The following is a 20,599-nucleotide window of genomic DNA, read 5'->3' as shown; positions in this document are numbered from 1 at the left end:
GTTCTTTGAGTGCTGATTAGCACAGAAAACCCCATAGCATTGTACACACTGTCTTAAAGTCCCTGGCAACAAAAGACTTAAGGGAGTTTACTAAGTGATCTTTTACCACATGAGGGTCGTCTCTCTGGATCAGGGTACTAGAAGCCAACATGCCCACCGGCTACTGGCTACTAATGCTCTCTGTTGGGCTAGTAAATTGAAAGGGCACTTGCCTATAAAAACAAAAGTTAGAGAGTTCTTGCGCTAATACACATTTGTGCAAGAGGAATATCTATTGCAATGCCCTTTGGACTAACCTCCCTTTCAGTCTTCCGTCACCCACATCCCTCTACTTCTCCACCCCCCCCCCCCCCCCTCCCAAAAACAAAAACAAAATTATCACAATTCTAAGGATTTGGTTGAATACTTCCCTGTTATTGTTGTAATACAAAGGATGGAAAAGCTGGATGGCTATTGAATTTTATCACGATGCTATTACACATCATGGAAAATCACAGAGCAAGCGCATTATTGATAAAGTACATCAAGAGAACAAAGTAGCAACTGCATGTTTGAAATATTTGACCACTAACTCGACCACTCTCTTGCCAAGTCCACATCGAGATGAGAATGTAATCTATTCCAGTAGTTACTGTAAAATATTCTCATGTGAGCAATTTTTCGTGCTCGGCCAGGAAAGAAATTTTTTAAAAATGTTTTTATTCCACAGAATCAAGATCTCACCTACTGGAACATATGGCAAGCAAAGATATTTGCATGCTTTTGTTTTCGCGCAGGTTTTTGGTCACATGAAACGGCTGAAAATTTCAACACCACAAAAATGTCTACTTTTTACATTGTGCTCTTCATGGTAAGATATTGAATAAGGCTGAATAAAACAATAACGCTGAACTTCTATGCTTGAACAGTTGCTCCCTTTAAATTTATTCTATGGGACAGTTTGACCCAGTAAGTCAGATATCCCCTGACTCCCATTCATCATCAATATCCCATCTATCACAAACGGAGAAACTCGGCCTTATAAAAACCATATGAAATGCTCACAATTACTCTCCATGGGGGGAAAAACCCATCTTTTGATGATCTTTTCCATGAAAATCATGCTTGCCAAATTCCAGGCAGACCCCAGTTGCATCTAATATGAGAAATAGGATCATATCCGAAAGTTTGATCTTGTGTGCTATAAGTGCTTGTGATCACTTCAAAGTACAAGGAGGAAAAACAATTAATTTTCATCTAAAAACCACATTTATAAGCATTTATGGCTTTATAAAACCAGCAGGTAGTAGGTCTTGTCAACTGCTGGAATGAAATGAAATGCAATCTCTCACAAACATATTTAATTTGTCTGAAAAAAAAAGAATAAATATGACCCACTTTCATTTTAGTTCACCCCCAGAGTTGCCTCAAACCATGGTCATTGTTGTCTAAACAATACATTGTATTCCACCTGTTGTGTTTAGACTTTGTCCTACACTTATGGCACTTGGCTAAATTAATGAACTGAATTTGAATGGAATGCCGGTGCGAGAAAGAGATGTTTAGCACTTCTGTATTCTCCTCAAAGGTGCCCACAGGTTTGTGTGAAAACAAAAAACAAAGAGGGAACAACAACCTCTTGGTGGGGTAAGACGGTGAACAAAAACAACAAACTGTGCCTTGAAATGATGGTTTATATTAAGGTAAAACAAAGTTAAAGATGGGCAAATATTTCTATGGTAGCTGAAAAACAGCATCAGGTCCTACAAGGAAAAAACACCCATTTTCAAGGAATATAGAGATATATAATCACAAGAAATATTATGACAGAAACTGACTCCTCTGTACCCCATAAATTTAAAACAAGATAATAATCAATGAAAAAAAAACCTCTGTCATCTCTGTCACTTTTTTTTCTTAGCATATATGTCCATAAATCATAAATTTTGGGTGCAGTGGGTCACATCTTCCATTTTAGCACACTTTGTAGATATGCTACAGTCAACCTCGCACAAGTCGAATCTATTTGGACTGAAGAAATAGCTTCGACTTAGACGAAATTCGACATATGAGGGATTAGATTCAATAGCATATGAAGAGGAGAGACTTGAAAAGACCTTAGACTTAGGCGATTATTCGACTTATGCGAGGTCAACTTAAGCAAGGTTGACTGTATTTGCTCCCTTAATCAGCAGAGCATGGTACAACTATGTGTGGGAATACATGCATGACATCTTGCCAAGGATCACCTGGCTTCACAGTGGCATAACTTTGTCTTTCTTCTACCACCTGTCCAAGCTAGGAGAACACAATTGGAATAAAACAAGACCTTAAAATACAATTTAGCAAAAACCAAAAACAACTCACTCATACAGCTGGTGGTTGGACAGGCTTATCAATATCTCTTGTGTCCATAGTGAGCTGTTTACAGACAGCGGGCATTGTTTACTCACAGAGGCTAATTAGGCGACACAGTGTTTACAAATACTTGAAGTGCACCAGAAATAGAAGGATGATAACAAAGATAGCCATAATGAGTCCTGTAATGCAAATTTGCACAATGGATGATATAATGTACAAACACTGTTTGGTTTAAAAAAAAAAACAAAAGAAAAGAAATAATGATCTTGAAGTCTGATATACTGATAGCATTGTATAGGATCTGCCCCAGTGTCTTCTGAACCGTTTGATAGGCAATACAGTGTTAAAGGTTTGCATTGGCTAGGAATGCACTACTAATTTTTGTTTTTCTTGTTTGTTTTCTGTGTGTGTCATGACCTGATGAAGAGGTGCTATTTACACAAATGGGTATAATTTTTGGAAAATACACTAACAATGCCTATACAGTAAAGTATCACTATTATTACTAATGCTATTTACAAAAATACCATCATCATTGTGCTGAAACAGATTGTGATAGTGTAACATGGGTGAAATGGTATAGGGTAACATTTGATAACAATCTGTCACAGCACATATTCCCCCCTCTGCATTAACCCGTCGAGGACAGGCTGATTTTGCTACAACATGCATTTCCCATCTACATTTGCCCAAGTATACTCGGGACTCGTCTTCAACAGCTTAATAATCCCTTGCTTTCACCATTCAACACAAGAGCAAGATTGATGGCAAGATTGATAGAGAACATTAATGTTCATATGGTATAACTGGAGTGTATGGAATAAATGAGATGAACCTCTAGAAGGGCTTGAATTACTGTCATACATTGGGATTCAGCAGTCACAAAATAAAGTTAATATGGACCTCTGACCTCTGTGAAATAACATTTTAAATCCTGAAGTTAAAGTATTTTGTATATATATATGTATTCATGAACTAGCAAAGCTAGCAAAGCATTTGAGAGATCACAGACCTCCACCAAACAGCTCATTTCTACCCATATACACATAATTATGCTAAAGATGGCCCTATATCCCAATGATGGAGAATCCTTTCTTGCATCTGGACCATTAGCTCCCTGCTACTGCACCTCGAATGCACTCAGTGCGAATACGCACACTTCAAATACACACAACTTGAATTCGCTGGTTTGTTTGGCCCTATTCGTCAATGATATTAAAAGAATTCTTAATTTTGTTTGTTTGTGGGTTTTTTTGTGGGTTTTTTTTCTTACAAATCCTGGATCCAGATTGTGATCAGGATCACTACCAAAATTTAATCATCTGTTCCTTATGTCATTATCGACTTTTCCTGAAAATTTCATCCAAATCCCTCTACAACTTTTTTGAGTTCTTTTGCAAACAGACAGACAAACTAATGCCCGCCAAAACATAACCCTCCTTGGGAGGGGGTAATGATCCACTAATAGCATTGGGTGATAATATCACGTCATAGAATAATACAGAACAGTGATTATCAGATTATATGACAATGATGCCAGTCATCTAACACACAGCTCTAGACATGTTTTTTTGGGGTTTTTTTCTGTGCACTTTGCCCCCATACAGATTCTCACATTTTTGCTCTATTCTGATCTTATCTCATTTCATTTAGGCAGTACTCTGCTGTTTCATACCCCCATTCCACAGAAATCTTTTATCATCGGTCACTCATCGGAAGCAAAGTTTGTTGGTTCTGGCTACCCACCGAAGTATATCGACCGCAGTCTGATGAATCCGACTCGGTAGGTCGACTATCAGGTGAGTGTCAGACATGTTGCACATGATCCTCATCGGACAATCTCTTGCCTCATCAGATCACCGTCCGACATGTCTGACACTTACCTGATAGTGGACCAGCACAAGTCGGATTCATGGAACTGCAATCCCATAGGCTTCGGTTGGTGTCCGGAAGCGATAAACTTTGCTTCCGATGAGTGATCGACGAGAGATCGACGAGAGAAAATCTCTGTGGATTGGGGGTATATGTGAACATGAATTCAAAAGACATTCTATCCTAGACTCTTTATAATTGTATTTGAACATACTACGGAAACTTACTTTGTGGGTTCACTGAGACCATTAAGATGGGACTACCACTTCTTATCCAACACCTTAAAGTAGTGGTCAGATGACCTTCACAAGGCCCATTCACACACATTAAAAAAATGCTAATTGAGCTGCGATTACAACAGTATTTGTTTTTTGTTTTGTTTTCTCTGGTTTACACATACACAGACATGAAAAGTTCGCAATCCACATTGCATCAGTTCATGAAGATAAATTGTGACTCAAATCACAGTGGTTTGAGCGGGGTCAACCTGAGCATGTGTAACTCTTGGAGTTTGACCCAACTTTGACCAGAGTGTCCCGAGCGCCTTGCATTATGGGATACAAAAAACTGCCGTGATTTCATACAGCTTTCATTCACACTTAGCACAGCAAAAAAATTTGACTACTCCGGAAAAAGTGCAATCATTTCAGAAACACTGCACTTCTAGTAGTGCACAGATCATGATTTGAATCTCATTAATAAAAAAGTCACAATTATTACATCTGTATGTCCACACACATTTTGACAAAAAGTGTTTTTTTTTACGCAATTCAAATTTTGACCTTCATAATTATGACTGTTGGTGGCTGTGTGAATGGGCCCATGGTGTAACACTACCACTGCATATTCTTTTCCCCCTTCATTTTCCCTTCACTCCCTTCATGCACACTGCCATAATATACTGATTTATATTGGAATGAATACAAAATGAGCAACGTACAATGAGTCCCTAAACATTTCGATTAGTACAAAGGCTAAGCTCACTAAGTTGATAATACAGCAAGTATGATGTAGTGTGCCCTTTTATTTGATCAAAATCACCTTGTTTACGATCAAATTAAGTGGAGGTATTTGATAGGTGCCTGCAAAATGTTCCCTGATTGCTTCAGCCTTGCAGCCATCGTGTGCGGGCGAAGCTTTGATTCCGTCAATCGTTCCACCCGTCTGGGCGGGCCGGCGAAATGCATAACTCAGTTAAATGATACTTTAATTTGCAACTAAAGCGACACAGTGGGAGTCATTTGCATAATTGCTCCCAGTGAAAACAACGGCTCAATATTTCACGATGAATTCGACTCGTCCTATTAAATGAGATTGGTGCGAGTGAAAACGTCCTTGGTGCCAATTGTCAGCCACAGCAAAAAGGAGTCTGCTACGAGGCGCACGGGGATCGATGTGTTATTGTACTTAATCGGTCCCCTATCACCAAAATACGTGTTGTAAATAACATCAAATGACATACCATACAATGTACATGGGCATTTTTAAAAAAAGAAAGAAGACGAAATGTGCACCTAAATGGGTCCTTTTTAAAAACATTTTACGGGTACAGTGCCTCTAGATTGGAAGAAAATTGTCTCAGAATTAGTGCTGTATTTATAAGATATATGACATATTACAACCTTCAAACATTTAATCTACTACAAAAAATACATGAAATAATTTTATGAGTCTGTTTATAAACTGGTTGAAAGCTGAGGATGGGTCATTTGTCATGGGATAAGTCGAATGTGACTCGTTAATGTTGCACTGGAATGTCAATGGTCTTTGCTGATGAATCTTTCATGGTATAGTGGTCTTCTCTTTTCATTTGCACAATTTGCCATTTAACCAGCTCAACCAGGATTTAAGAGGATGATGTATGGAGGACTGCTTTTGAATGTTAAATTATTTGATAGGGGTTAGAGCTGGGGTCAGGGTGAGGGATTTGGGTTAGCTTGAAGGTACTGTGAAGGGATAGCATGACACAATTATAGAATGAACACAAATCCAAATATACAGACATTTAATCCATGGATCTATCTCATATAGTACATTTATCTTTCTACCTACTTTAATATCAACTTTCCAATATCTGCAGATATGTATACTACATAATGTACCTACATGTTGTATAACTCATCAATAATTACATGGATCATGGCATGCACATATTATGTACAACATGTACTGTAAAAGAAGATACATGTACAGTCAAGCTTGTCTATAGCGGCCACCCAAGGGGGACGGAAAAGTGACCGTTGTGGACAGGTGGCCGCTATGGACAGGGTCTTTAACATGACTATCCTATTGGGGGGAATTGAGTTTAGTGGTCATATATATGGCAGGTGGCCACTATAGACAGGTGGTCGCTATGGCAGGTTTGACTGTATTTTGGTGGCGTGAAATTTTTGCCAATTAGAGCCAATGGCCTTTTTCATGGGAGGAATTTTTTTGTGTATTGTCACTGGCATTCAATACACATAGTGTAGACAAGAACTTTGGCTTGCATTTTAAATTTGCATGAGTAAAATGCTGCGAACACTTCTCATTTTTACAGTATGTTGTGTGTGTGTGTGTGTGTGTGTGTGTGTGTGTGTGTGTGTAACAGTATATAGACAAAATTATATGTGAAGTACAATCAATCTAGGGGTCTATATGCAATGCAATGAATGTTCTGTTCACATTGAACTCAGCAACAGAGACAGATGCCAGTAGAGAAGGAAATTAGAGACTGAACGAAAGTGAAAGAGAACAGGGCATTTTAAACAAGGTGTACAGTGTACACACACACACATATAAACATTCAACAGAGTGGAATCAAATCAAAGGGTAAGAAACCACAGATACACATGAAGTACATATTGTAACTGCTTGTATCATGACATCATTGTGTGCTTACATCAAAAATCTACTGGTATTTACACAAAGATGGTTTGTTTTTGCTGAAGCATGTACAATGAAAGTACAGTAGCATCAAAGTGTGAGTATGTTCAGGTATTGCCTTGTGGATTCATGAGCCATTTCTGGAAGTAGAAAGTAGATGGGGGGGGGGGGGGGGGTTGTCACTATTTTCATGATCTTAATAAGCATCCAGTATAGGACAAAATATATAAATTTGCTCTACAAGGTAATTAGAGGTGAATCTGTTTTCTTCCTAAAAATGGGCACCATCTGATGAAATTAAAGCCCAGAGTAATTACTTGGTCTGCTCGGGTGCACCTGTTACTTAATTGAAGTACAAAGTCTGGCACTGTTAGTGACAGTCAATTACAAGTACCCTAAAATGACAAATTCAGTCTCTTTTTAACGCTGCAAATGACTCTGACCTTTACAGCTACATCTCAGTGACAAGAATAGATGTTCAAAAATGATAGATGATTACATTCACTGCGCGTAAACTGTCAACGCAGAAGACGGCTTTTCTCTTTCGTTAATGAAAATACCGACAGACTCGGCTCTGGAATACAGTAGGATGATGTATCGGCACATCATAATAGCTCCAAAAATATACCAAACATTATCACCATGTGAAGAGTTATCACAGCTCTGTTTAAGCTTACACATGCCATCATATATGGCCTGGCAGAGAAAATTAATTTTGGTAGAAATTGGCTCAGTCTCATTTTAATGTACTTTTTTTTTGCATTAAATTTAATGACCTTTTGGCAGCCAACTGATGATGTTATACACTCTGTATGTCAGCTCCTACCTGGCATTCTAAACTCATGACACACAGCCTAATGACGTGGTTGGCTAACAAAAAAGTTGACATATTGTAAGGCATTTCTTGGTACTTTGCCTAATGTGCATAATGCACTTAAGATTGCCTATTAATAACTCATAAATGAGCACTTAGCAAAGGTTATGGACAGACAACAAAACAAAGCATAAAGTGAACATTTAGGAGAAAGTCATAGTGTTATTGTGTATGGTGATACTACAGGACTCAATGCTGTCAGCTCATAAAAGAGATATAGCACATCACATTGCTGCATGTCTGTTTATAGAGTCATCCTCCCTCAAATTAGAGTTTTAAAATATGCTGGCTTTTAACTTGTGAGTTTCACACTAACTGCAAAGTTGCATTCCCTCCCACAGAGCACTAGTTGTGCATCATACCTTTATATTTTTCAAATCATTCATTTATCGCTCAGTGTATGGTTGGTCTACACCACACCATCTCACAACATAATGCAATCGAAGCACTCTGCGCTCACCAACAATTTAATAAGAGATGTTTATAGAGTTGAGTGCTTGGAATGACAGAGGTGGTAGAAGTGGTGAATAGGGGTGGGGGTTGGTTCAGTTGATGAATTTGAGTTCATCAATCGGGCAGTAGAGCTTCCACACAGTCGATCTGGTCCATGAAGCTAAAGCGGGAGTGCAAGCCCCCTCCAAGAGATTATTTCTATTCTAGCTGTCATTGAACCTGGCATGAACTGGGACACCAAGTCTAACTCCCATTCCAGAGCAGATAATATGCCATTTACCATGGATGCCCCCCCCCCCCATGTGTCGCTGGTCATGCAGTTTAAGACATAAATGACAGTGGCATGACAATGGACCTGAAAGGTCAATGCCAGCTTTTGATACTAGGGAGAGCTAGAGATCTTTTCAGTTTGTGTTGCGCCTCCTTGGACTCCTTCCAAGTCTGTCTCATCCCACTTCAAGGGACTTAGGAGCAGTTAGGAATAGGATTAGGATGTGAGATTACAGTGAGGAAAGGGAATAAGGGATTAAGGTCTATGCAGGATTCAAAACAAGATTAAGGGGAGGGTATAGTTTTGGCTGAGATGGGGATTACGGTTTTGACTCTTTGCAAGATAATAAGAAACCACTTTTAAAGGAAATATTAAAGAACATACAATGCTAAAACGAATTACTGAGTTTATTTGATGAAATTTGGTTTTGAAACAGCTGAGATATCCAAAAACAAAGCAAAATGAAGTGGTCCTAATAAAAGGTGAGTCCCACCTTTTAAAGAAGTTTCCAGTTGTATCATTATGAGGATTACCTACCTCTACAACGTACAAATGTACCAGCTAACAAAAGGAATCTTATTCGGGGGGGGGGGGGGTGCAAAAGAGGCACAAAGACTCTTTAAAGGGATGGTATGATTTTGGTTGAGATGGAGATTCAGATTTTAAATTTTTGCAAGATACTTAGAAACCACTCCTATGAAATATTAGAGCATACAATTCTAAGAGGAATTCAAAGTTAATTTGATGAAAATTGGTTTTGAAATGGCTGATATATCCAAGAACAAAGAGGCCCTAATAAAAGGTGGAACCCACCTTTTAATAGGACCACTTTGTTTTACTTTATTTTGGGATATCTCAGCCATTTCAAAACCAATTTTGATCAAATAAAATTTCAATTCCTCTTAGAATTGTATGCTCTTTAATATTTCATATAAATGGTTTCTAATCATCTCGCAAAAATGGAACGTCTGAATCCCATCTCAACCAAAACTATACCATCCCTTTAAGCAAGGCACTATTTGTATCTGCCATATATGATGTCTGAATCTTCAGTCTCTCATTACCGTGAAATGAACTCCTGGAATGCTCTGCTATTAAAACGTCTCAATAGATGCATTGGTCAATTGTCAACGGATGTGTGTCAAGAAATAAGCTCAGTCAATTTCAAGGTCAGAATGCAGGGCGGGAGACCTCTTTTATTTGTTAGTGGTCTCTTCAGCATCTGAACAATTCTGCTAAAGAAAGAAAGGTGGTGACATGCTGTGATGATGAGAAAAAGAATGACATCATGGATGATAGACTTTCTTTGGATAGACTCTCATTCCTTCAGAGATTCTTTTTTTTTTCACAATAGAGGACAGTTACACAAGTAATACATGACTGTCACATGAATGCCTTTAAATAGCATTTTGTCTGTGAACATATCAAATGAGAATTTAAACTATACAGCCATGTGCATAAACACATGAGTCTCAAAACAACAAAGAAAGTGTGCAACACAGCTTTTATTTATTCATCTCATTATCAATCTATAGATTAATTTCTATTATAGATTATCTATTCATCTTTTTATTCATTTTATCTGTGCCTTCATCTCAAGTTTTCTCTAGCAAAATCACTTAATACCAAGATTTGCACAGAATGGTAGTTATATTATAAAGTTTTCTTTTTGAAGGGTTCATACTTTTATACCATGCTCCCAACCACAAATTTTGTCTCAACCTTATCTCTAAGCAAGTTCGTGTGTACAGCATGAAGTAGAAATGAAATGTTATCAGTAAAGTGCATTCGCCAATGGAATAAACTTTCCACATCTGCCCGCTCGCATAGAGACCATGCAAAAAATGATTACATCCCACGCTTTAGCAAGAACATCACTTCCCGCTCTGCCCCGACTTGATATCAACAAGATATCAGCGAGATCGCCAAAATGCGATCAATGTCTGCCACGAATCCCTCCCGCTGAGAAATGAAATGAAATGAGATGAGATGAGATGAAATGAAATAGAATAAAATGAGCTGTTTGAGCTTTGCTGTTGCAAAGCTGCTATGTTTGTGCAGGAGTGATAATGAATGGAATATGCGCGTCGAGAGAATGTGAAATTCAAACATGGTCGAAAAGGAATGTTGTTCATGAACCACTTTAGAGAGATATACAGCAAAAGAGAGAGAGGGAGGTGGAGAGGGAGAGATATGAAGAAAAATCAAAAAGTGAGAAGGCCACAGTCTATAGCACAATGTATTACAGAGTATAGATACATGTACAAGGCATTGCTGCAGTCAAGGGGGAATCAATATTATGGCATTCAAGCAGGGCTCTGTGATTTTTTTTTGTCTCCATTTGCTTGCCTTTCCACAATTTCTACCAATCTTTTCTTCTTTGATCTCATAGCCTCATCTAGAAACATTGCTCTTGGAAATATCCTTCCCTCCTGTACGGGGCACTGTGTGCTGAAAAAATATGCAATACTTGAAACAGTATATTTCCATACAGAAAACACACCAAACATTCCTTACATTCTTTTTTTCTTAATCAGGCCTGATTAATAAGATAATGCTTTATGGGTTTATTACACGATGAACAGCAATAGCTTCAACGACTGCAATAAGTAATCAGAAGTAGAAGCATTATTTGGTTTTATACAAAGATAGGCTCTGAGTTCAGGTCTTTTTTTCCTGTTTTTTTGACAGCCATGGCAAAAACCAACATGAATACGCCGTAAAAGTTGCAGAAATACACAAGAGCCACTACATTTTTACATGTTGCAGTGAAAAGGTGAGCCAAATTAAAAGAAAGAAAGAAAGAGATACATGCAATCAAAAGCTCATTTCAGAAAGAGGGCACATGATTGTGTTTGTGTAATTTTCGCTTCCACCCAATGTCCGTATATTCCCCGCCAACAACTAGGCCGTACCCGACCTTCTGCTCTTGACACGGCGGCCTAGTTGCGCCGAAAATTGATTTCTGCACCCGAGAGTTAATGAGAGCGTCCATGGAGCGTAATCGCTCGAAATGTGATCTCGAATGCTGGTTGGCTGGGATGAAATTCGAGGCATGTTATCCGTGCGGTGACATCAGTATTTTGTCGCACCTACGCAGAGATCTGATACTTTGGAAAGATATTTGCGGGACAAGCACCCAAAATACTAGGTATCCATTTCACAAGGCTCTGTCATCGGCCATTACTGGCAAGTACACGTGTATGAAAAAAAAAAAAAAACCTGCATGTATTTCTTTTAAAGTCATCATACGGCTATAGATTTACCGAAAGAACACAAGAAATACAAATCAAAAAAAGGTGACAGTTCTATCTCAACTATCTTTCGTGTATTCTTTGTATTTTATCTCTTTTTTTTTGGGGGGGGGGGGAGCCTATTTAGACAGGTGGGAGTAATGTTTGAAACTACTAATAGGTCTGAAATATTTGGCCTATTGTGAAGAATACAAACTGAAGGACCTATCTCACTGGGAGAGATATTTGCGCGACTGCCAGCGACTGATCAGTTAATACATTTTACTCATTTGTATTACTAATATGGATAATAACAATGATATAGACGAGTTACTTATAGGATACAACATCACTACCCTCTTTAGAATCAGCATTGGTAAAAGAATGCAATTCTACCTCAGGAAATAAATCATGTATCTCCCTCAAGGTTAGTCCATTTTATGTTGTTATTTCCCTTTTCACAATGTCTATATTTTTGTATTTACCAGTACTGTGTAAACCTTTCATATGCCATATGTTCTTTAAAACCAGGTTTTTTTTTCCCCCTGTGTTTAAATAAATACAAATACAAATACAAGATTAGCAAGGCAGTTAGCTGAAATGTGTGTATTTTAACATGGGTAAAATCAAGCATTGAGCCGCGAGTTAGTCTCCCCTTTTCTGGACTTTTCTCTTCAAAAGAGAATGGAGGCCCAACATCTATTCTGGTAGCCCCAGGCCATCGGGCCACCTCTAATGCCAAGCCTTGTACATAGAATACAAAATCATAAAACAATAATAAAAATCAGACTTTTAGAAGAAAGTCAACAAATTCTAGGGAGTAATATTTCATAACAGTGATACACGCGTACATGCGTGTACCCTTCAATTTTGTCCACAGGTTTTTAACATAATTATACAGACAGTAAACTTAAACATCAAGCGGCATTTCGCAGCATCTCTTTATGAGTTACCAGACATTTGCTATAGATCTGCAAACACACAGGTGACATGAAGTGTGGTATAAATTTGCTGTATAAAATGAAGAAACCAGCTTGGCAGCACTCTACTGACTACAAGATATCTAATATGGTCCATTTGACATTTACAGGATCTATTATTTATACATGAGGAGTGACTATAAAGTGATCAGTCTTTGCAAAAAGGTGTCAAAATGAACAAACAGCAACTCAAATGCTATTTGACACAAATCTCACACGTGAGGTCTGCTGAAAATGTCACATAAGATGTGACACTTTCTGCTGCAGAGGTGTCCATGATGCCAACAAAAATAAAAGCCATCTTCGTTTTTAGATGAGATTCTAGATTCAGACTTTGTGCACAAGCTGCAGATTTTTAGAGGGCATGCCATTCATAATGCAACACGCCAATCCTGAACTTCACAAGGGTGTCTAGAAATGCATGATGCTGATACCTACTGTGTGCATGCATTGATTAAAATGCAACATAATCTTATTTCTAATCTTATTTCTCACTCGATTGCTATGCATGCATCTCAGAGTTAACCTTTTGTCTCGACAATTTTCTTGAGTTTGAATGTTTGTCATGTAGCACATGTACAGTTTCTCTTCTTTTATTTGCCTTATTATTTCATATATTCAGGTATGTTCTACATCGCAATTCACTTATTTTTAGCCAGTAGAAGCTAATTTTCTAGGTATTTTTGTCACGGACAAAGAAATAAAACGAAATGAACAGTTGAGGTAGTATTCCGCTGCCCCTTCCCCCCCACCCCCCACAAAAAAAATAATAACTCAATGTGTCTGAAAGCACCACCTGTGTGTAGAAGTATGTTAATACTTGCTGAGTACTTTGTACTTTAATGCATGAGTCTGAGTTTGACCTATCAATGCTATGTATCATGTTTATCATCATAATTATCAATATTACTGCTATCATTTTAATTTTATCATTTTGCATCATCATCGTCATTTTAGACATTCTTAGCTGTGCATTAAAATAGGCAATATTCTCACTTGCCCAATAGGGTATGAAAGGGCCCGTCTGACAGGCAAGATGGTGATTACTATCACTCGTCTAACAGTGAGTTTTACAGGTTGTAGTTGCCCAGGGCTAGAGGGCAAATGAGTTTAGAGCACCATGATTATCTTTTTATCATCATTATCAGCAACAACAGAAGTAGGAGTAGTAGTGGGACTATTGGTGGTAGAAGTATAGCAGTTTTATAGTTGTCATGGTCACCATTACCACATATCACATTAAACTTTGTATCACTCTGGAATGATTGACAAAACAAAAGTAACATACACATAAAAATATTAGGAGAGGTTCTATACACACACTGACTACCGGTAAACTCTACACGTTTTGCTGGTTTCGTCTCTCCTCTTACCCCAGCTCTGGAAGTCCCAGTGTACCTCCATGTAGAAGTCCCCTAGATCCTGCAAGAGTTGTAGGAGCTGAGGCCTCCTCTCCTCCAGGAGATCCCGTGACTGCTGCTTCAGTTTCCGTAGCAACAGAGATACTGCAGGAGGTGAGATGGAGGTGAGACAGGTACACATAACTTTTTCATACATACAATGTACATGTATATCAAGTAAATGTTATAAAATGGGCTTTAGAATCTCTGTTCAATATCTGATTGGTCAATTGTCATGCATTGATCTTTACTGATCAACACTGAGCTGTGCATCCAGTAAAATCTGAATGCATGGCCATGCATCCGCTAAAATCTGAACGCATGGCTCAAGTCTTGTATAGTGTTGTAGGTGAAACGGATGCATGATGGAGAAAAGGTTGTATTTCATGAATTTATGGGCCCATATTATAGCACAATGATGCAAAGGCCTATTTTGTGGATTCGTGAAAATTGGAAGCTCTTGTTTAACTTTGGAACAGTCTAAAACCCACACGCTGCACTCGTGGGTTTAAACAGTTCCAAAGTTAAACATGCGCATCCAATTCTCACCAATCCATTCTGTCCTGTGCATCATTTGTATGCTGTTACACAGTTTGCATCTATGGCAAGCCAAAAGAAAATGTATCCTGCAAATTTGCTGTGTGTTGGTAATTGTTGGAAAAAACTATTAAACAATGGATTTCTGGCAAAAATTTGTCCACCATGTTATAACAAATGATGCACATATCTTTTCATGCAACAGAAGGGATAGCATGCATGCGGTAACTACGGAATCTAGTCAAACCCACTCAGCTGTGCCTTATGGGTTGAACAATTCCAAGGTGCCTTTCAAATGCAAACAATTCCGACTGACGCAAACAGACACGTGCATTTGTATAATAATAGGTAAGCAGAACAATTGCTTTACTGAGGAACACTTGTTTCAGGGTATATGTTTCTATTCATCTTCTGCACATAGTAAACCTACTGTACAGTTTTGTTTGAATGACTTTTTTACCAGGGAGGTGCCCTGCTTTTACTAATAAAACTGCAAACTACAGTGCATTAGATGTCAACAGACTTGAAATATTGTGATCCCCAACAGATTTAAAGGCACTTGACAATATACAGACCTTCGATGACTCGTGTTTCGAAAATATTGTTGGGTCCTGCCCTTCTAAAAATAGGTCTGTAATGAAATATCATTCTCTTGAGTCATTTTAACCATGGCCTCTAGAGGCAGTCAATATAAGTATAGCATGTGTCATACTTGTTTTAAACTTTCATCCTGTGTTCTTTATCTTTCAACCATGGCTTACTCTATACATTATACATACAGGTATGTACACGAACATAAACACTTATCTCATAGCTGTCTATTGACATCCACTCGTTTTCATGAAGGTGATTTTATAAATTACAACCATAGTTTAAATCTAGTCCATGGGGTAAGATAAGCGTGAAATAAGCCTACTTTTCACATGTGCGTATCAATGCATGGTTATTATCGGATGTCTGTTGGCGTATGTAATCTGTCACGCGAATTTACGCAGAAGAAATTTGCATAAAACCACGGACTTAATCACCTTCGTGAATATGGGCCATAATTATGTCTGCTTTAATAGATACTGCAGTGTGAAGGAGGTGGTGAAGCTGATCTCCTTGGAGTTTGAAAGTATTGAGTTATGACTGCTCTTTGCCGAGTATATCTAAAAAATTCATTCCTGCGGTAACACACACATAGAGAAACTATATAACATAGAGGGAGCACTAACATAAGTGTTATTATCCACATTAATAATGCATCGTTATAGGTACAAAACACTGCAAATATATTATGCAAAATCTGTGGAATACAAATGATTTGGCACTATAATTGTCTGTTTAAAGATTCCATTGAGCCAGGTAATCCATCAGCAGATTCCCTCTTTCTCTTGAATTGCTTTTTTTTTTGAGACATATGAAATAAATTTTACAAGTATATCATGTTACATTGTGCACTTACATTATGCACTGTACTTTCAAAAGCCTAGATGTTCCTCCATATTAAAGGGAACTGTTCCCTAAACATGATGTACAGTATGCGGACTCAGCAAATGCAGAAAGATCTCAGTAAAACTTGATAAAAATAGCCCATTAAAAAGTTTTGAGCACTTAAAGTTTCGATTAATTTCATGTATATACTGTAAAAGTGGTTTCTTTCGCGAACAGAAACTTTTGCGGTTTCCATCGGTGCCGACTTTGTCGCGTGTTTAAATTCGCGGATGGTAATGATAGCGTTGTAACAAGCAACGAGTTCCAAACATTTTCGCGTGATTTTAAATTCGCGGTTCAACCTCACAGCGCGAAAAGCGCGAAAATAAAACCACCGCGAAAGAAACCACTTTTACAGTACCTTGCTCTCTAGTTTGTAGCTGCACAATACTTTGTGGTGCCCCAGTAGCAGAATGATTATGACAGAAACAATACAAAAATTCCCTTTTCTGTGGCATCTTGATCATAATAGCACTTGACCCATTTCTATACTAGAATCCATGGAAAATGGTTATGCATTCAAAGGAAATTTATCTCATCTACAAGTTGTACGAGGATTCAATGCATGTGGCATTAATAGTAGAACACATCTGATAAGTTTGACATACATTTGATGATCCATTCAGTAGTTACAGATTTTTTAAATTTTGGTGCAACCATCTGTGGATAAGAAGCCAACAAAAGTTTGTAATAGTAGTCATAGTAATGGAACAACATAGAGAATATGCACAGAGAATTCAACATATCTATAGCATAATGAAAAAGCACTTGACTGGCTCACTCTAGAAAGCATGGGGATTATATGACCCTTTGTATATAAGTAATAAGTCCAGGAAATCTGTACTTTTCATTTTAGATTGAACTCTAATTTCTGTGGAATTGTTTTTTATCATTCCACTACTATAATACCAGAAATTGTTGTAACCTTCTTATCCAGAATGGAGACTCCACTTGAATTTAATCCCACATCTGAACATTTTGAACGGATGGCCAGATTATTTTGGTATGACTCAACCCTCTGAGCATGCACAGCATATCACACACAAATAAATTCCCAAACATGCAAACAAAATTTCCCCCATCCTCACAGACAAACAAACATTCATCATGCATTATATAAATTTGACTACGAACAAACATTCATCATGCATTTATACATAAACTTGACTATGAATACCACCACTGTCCTCTTTTATTCATTTTTTTTTCAAATGATGCAGGCTGAAATCACTCTCAGTGGTCTATTTACAATCAGCACACAACACAACGGCCACTACCCGCACAAGACGAGTGCCCTTGTGTTTGTACGTACACGACAAGTACCGGTATCTAGGCCTTAGGTTTCTCTTACTCTGTTCTCTATATTGCATCTCTTGCATGTACATGTACCTGATGGAATCAAGCTTTGAGAGATTTTCAAACAACTGCAGGTAGCCTCAGGTGTCCCAGAATAAATAGGGGAGTGTGAAAGGGTGGCTAGTAAAAAGACTCTGAGGCCAAATCATTTCACAATATCAAACACAAAACACTGCAGATAGCAGTGAAACCATGATTTTTTTTCCACACTCATTTCACACAAACGGGACACTTTAAAAGGTATCCAGCAAAATTTCATAATGAAACTTAATATTACAGAAACCATAAACTCCTACAATTATTCAACTTCACATTTCATTTGAAACATAATACAAGAAAACTAAGCTATTAAAGGCAAAACCAGGAATATTATCAACATTATTTTAATACATCACACATGTTTGTAACCTGCTTCAGTTTCTCAACGTTTCACAGCAGGTGCACAGACAGTCCTACAAACAAAACTTATATTTTCTTTGAAATCAGCAGATAAAATTATGCACACCATACTTTCACTGTGATACAAGTGAGTCAGTTAGAACTGGGAATATATAGTATCTTAAAAAGATCTTTACATTTGAAGAATCATGTTGTCTCTTCTTTTATGGATATCAAGCAGGGAATAATTTTCCTGGTATCGCATAGCAATTTGCTATGCATTTTGGTATGACTGCTATACAAAATGTAATTTGCATAGCAGTTTCATTACATAGACGTGTACACCATTTTGTTGAAAATGTATGTTCATCGACAAAAATTGCTTTTCAATTTCGAGATGGAAAATAATTCCCTGTCAAGATTTGTTTCCTGAATACTTGGCACAATCTAACTTTTGTCACCAATTCAGCTTAATACTGTTGTGCTGTTAAAGCCGAAACTTACAATGTAGCTCTGAGAAGCACTAAAAATTCATTTTCCACCATTTGGAATTTGCTTGCAATATATCTGAAGACTCTACCATGAAACCTGTCAGACTGATGTGATTTGCCAGGATAATAAGTTGTTTCTGAGTATTTTGAGATCAAAAGTGTGAAATAATATTAAAGAGTCGATATATACCCAACTTTCATTCCTGATGCACCCTCGCTGTTCAGTAGTGGATAAGTACAAGTTGCAGAACACTTCCAGTCCGTAATGACTGAATCGTGCTCTAGCAGTAGCATTGAATCACATGCAGCACTGTGCTACTATACAAGCTGCATGGAATTCACTCTCAAGCGATGCATACTGCTATGGCCTGATATATTGTAATCGATGTAATCAAATAAACATCACATCGCAACAACGATCATGTACAAGTATGCTGCGAGATTACATTACTTCCGGCATACCTAGTGGGTAGTATTTTAGATTTTCATTGTTACCCAGCTATTGTGTTATCGCTGTATTTTTTCACACATTTCTTATGTATTTGTCTCCATTTTAGAGCAAAATCGACAGTTTCTGCAATTATATGGAAGCTACATGTATGTTTTACCTTTGATCTTGAAAGGCATGATACAGCATTAATGCCCTACTGGCTGTGAGATCAAAATCATGTTGTTATACTAATGATGCACAGGATAGAGTGTGTTAGTGAAGGTGCGGCGCGCTCGAGAGTATTGACAATGGTGCGACATGCACGAGGCGCAGCCGAGTGCATGTTTGCAACCGTTGTCAATACTCGAGAGTGAGCCGCACCTTCACTAACGCCACGAAATAATCCTGTGCATCATTAGTTTTATAAAATGGGTCGAAAACTAACAGCATTATTCACGTACCTTTGTGGGTCAATTACCAGTCAGCTACATGTAGCACTCGCTCAACAGTCAAGATGTCCGAAGATGTTCGTCCCAAACATTTACGCACGTCGCACTCGGAAATCCCGCACACTCACCTAGTACTGTACGTACGTATAAGAGTATACGTACGCCACGTACTGTTATGCACAAGAAAGGCCGCCGGCTGTGTTGTGGCAGCCCGCGGCCCGAACTAGAAGTTGTTTACAGGATTGACAGCGCGTATAGTAGCGCGTGACGCACTTGTAACAACTGATTGAGTGCGCACTGCTAGTGTAAAACATTGTGACGTACGTCAGGCCAGGGAGGTGGAAGAGAGACTCTTCTTAGTGCTTACCTGAAGAAAATAATGCACGCACACGTGACTCATTTCAGCGCTTCCAATTGGCTACATTCTTGAACCCATTTTATAAAATGTATTACACAACCAACTTGCACCAAATTAGGAACATGGTTTTTGTTGTTACATGGCGAACAGAACCACATGATATAGTGCATGGCATTACAAAACAATGCAAGAATATTCCTGCCTTCCATTCTAGGAAAGCACTGTGGGCAAGACAGCAAATTAAGCACGTGGGCAAATAAGCCAGCGTCCCATCGACCTGACAAGGCAGCAGCTGGGTGGTTTGCAGCACCTTGCTATATACGGATCCATTGTAGGTTGACTTTCATTAAGGTATGCTTTCAAACCAATTTCAATTGTAGAAAGAAAATTATTGGCATTTGTCTCTCGTTTTAAAGTCTGAACCAATGCACTGCTGACTCCACCCTTTAAACGAACGCCAACCAGTATTGTCACATTGAATACCCAGGCAGGGCCTGGCAGAGAGAAAACACACTTTGTATTGCCTTTGCATATGTATACGCCAGTGAAAACAAGGCAACACTGCTGTAGTACCACTTTTATCTGACAGCAGTTCAATCATCCTCCATATGTACAAATGCATACTGATCCAAAGCCTGTAGTCACCACCCCTCCCCATTTACTCTTACCATTCTAACAGTACAATAATATTATTATGTATGTACCTACAACGTATTTATCATCTACTTGTAATATCTTTCCTATCACTGATCTTTTGTTACCCAAAGATACAATTTTTTTCTCTCTCATTTTCATTTCTAATTCACTCTGTCCCTCCCTGTCTTTCTACCAATTTC

The 20,599-nt window shown here is 38.2% G+C and overlaps 1 protein-coding gene across 1 annotated transcript in view; it reads right to left on the bottom strand.

The window, feature by feature from the left end:
- Window positions 1-20,599, bottom strand: part of LOC139719059 (ankyrin repeat domain-containing protein 13C-B-like) — a 53,650-nt gene that overhangs the window by 10,271 nt on the left and 22,780 nt on the right. The window contains exon 4 of the mRNA XM_071630502.1: window positions 14,262-14,393. Coding sequence (XP_071486603.1) covers window positions 14,262-14,393 — 132 coding nt within the window. The remainder of the gene's footprint in view (window positions 1-14,261; window positions 14,394-20,599) is intronic.

This window comes from Diadema antillarum, unplaced genomic scaffold (assembly GCF_040938485.1).
Source record: "Diadema antillarum isolate AM-2024a unplaced genomic scaffold, OU_Dant_1.0 scf00000103, whole genome shotgun sequence".
NCBI lineage: Eukaryota > Metazoa > Echinodermata > Echinoidea > Diadematoida > Diadematidae > Diadema > Diadema antillarum.
Note: the sequence above shows the minus strand (reverse complement) of the source record. Positions and strands in the feature narration are given on the sequence as shown.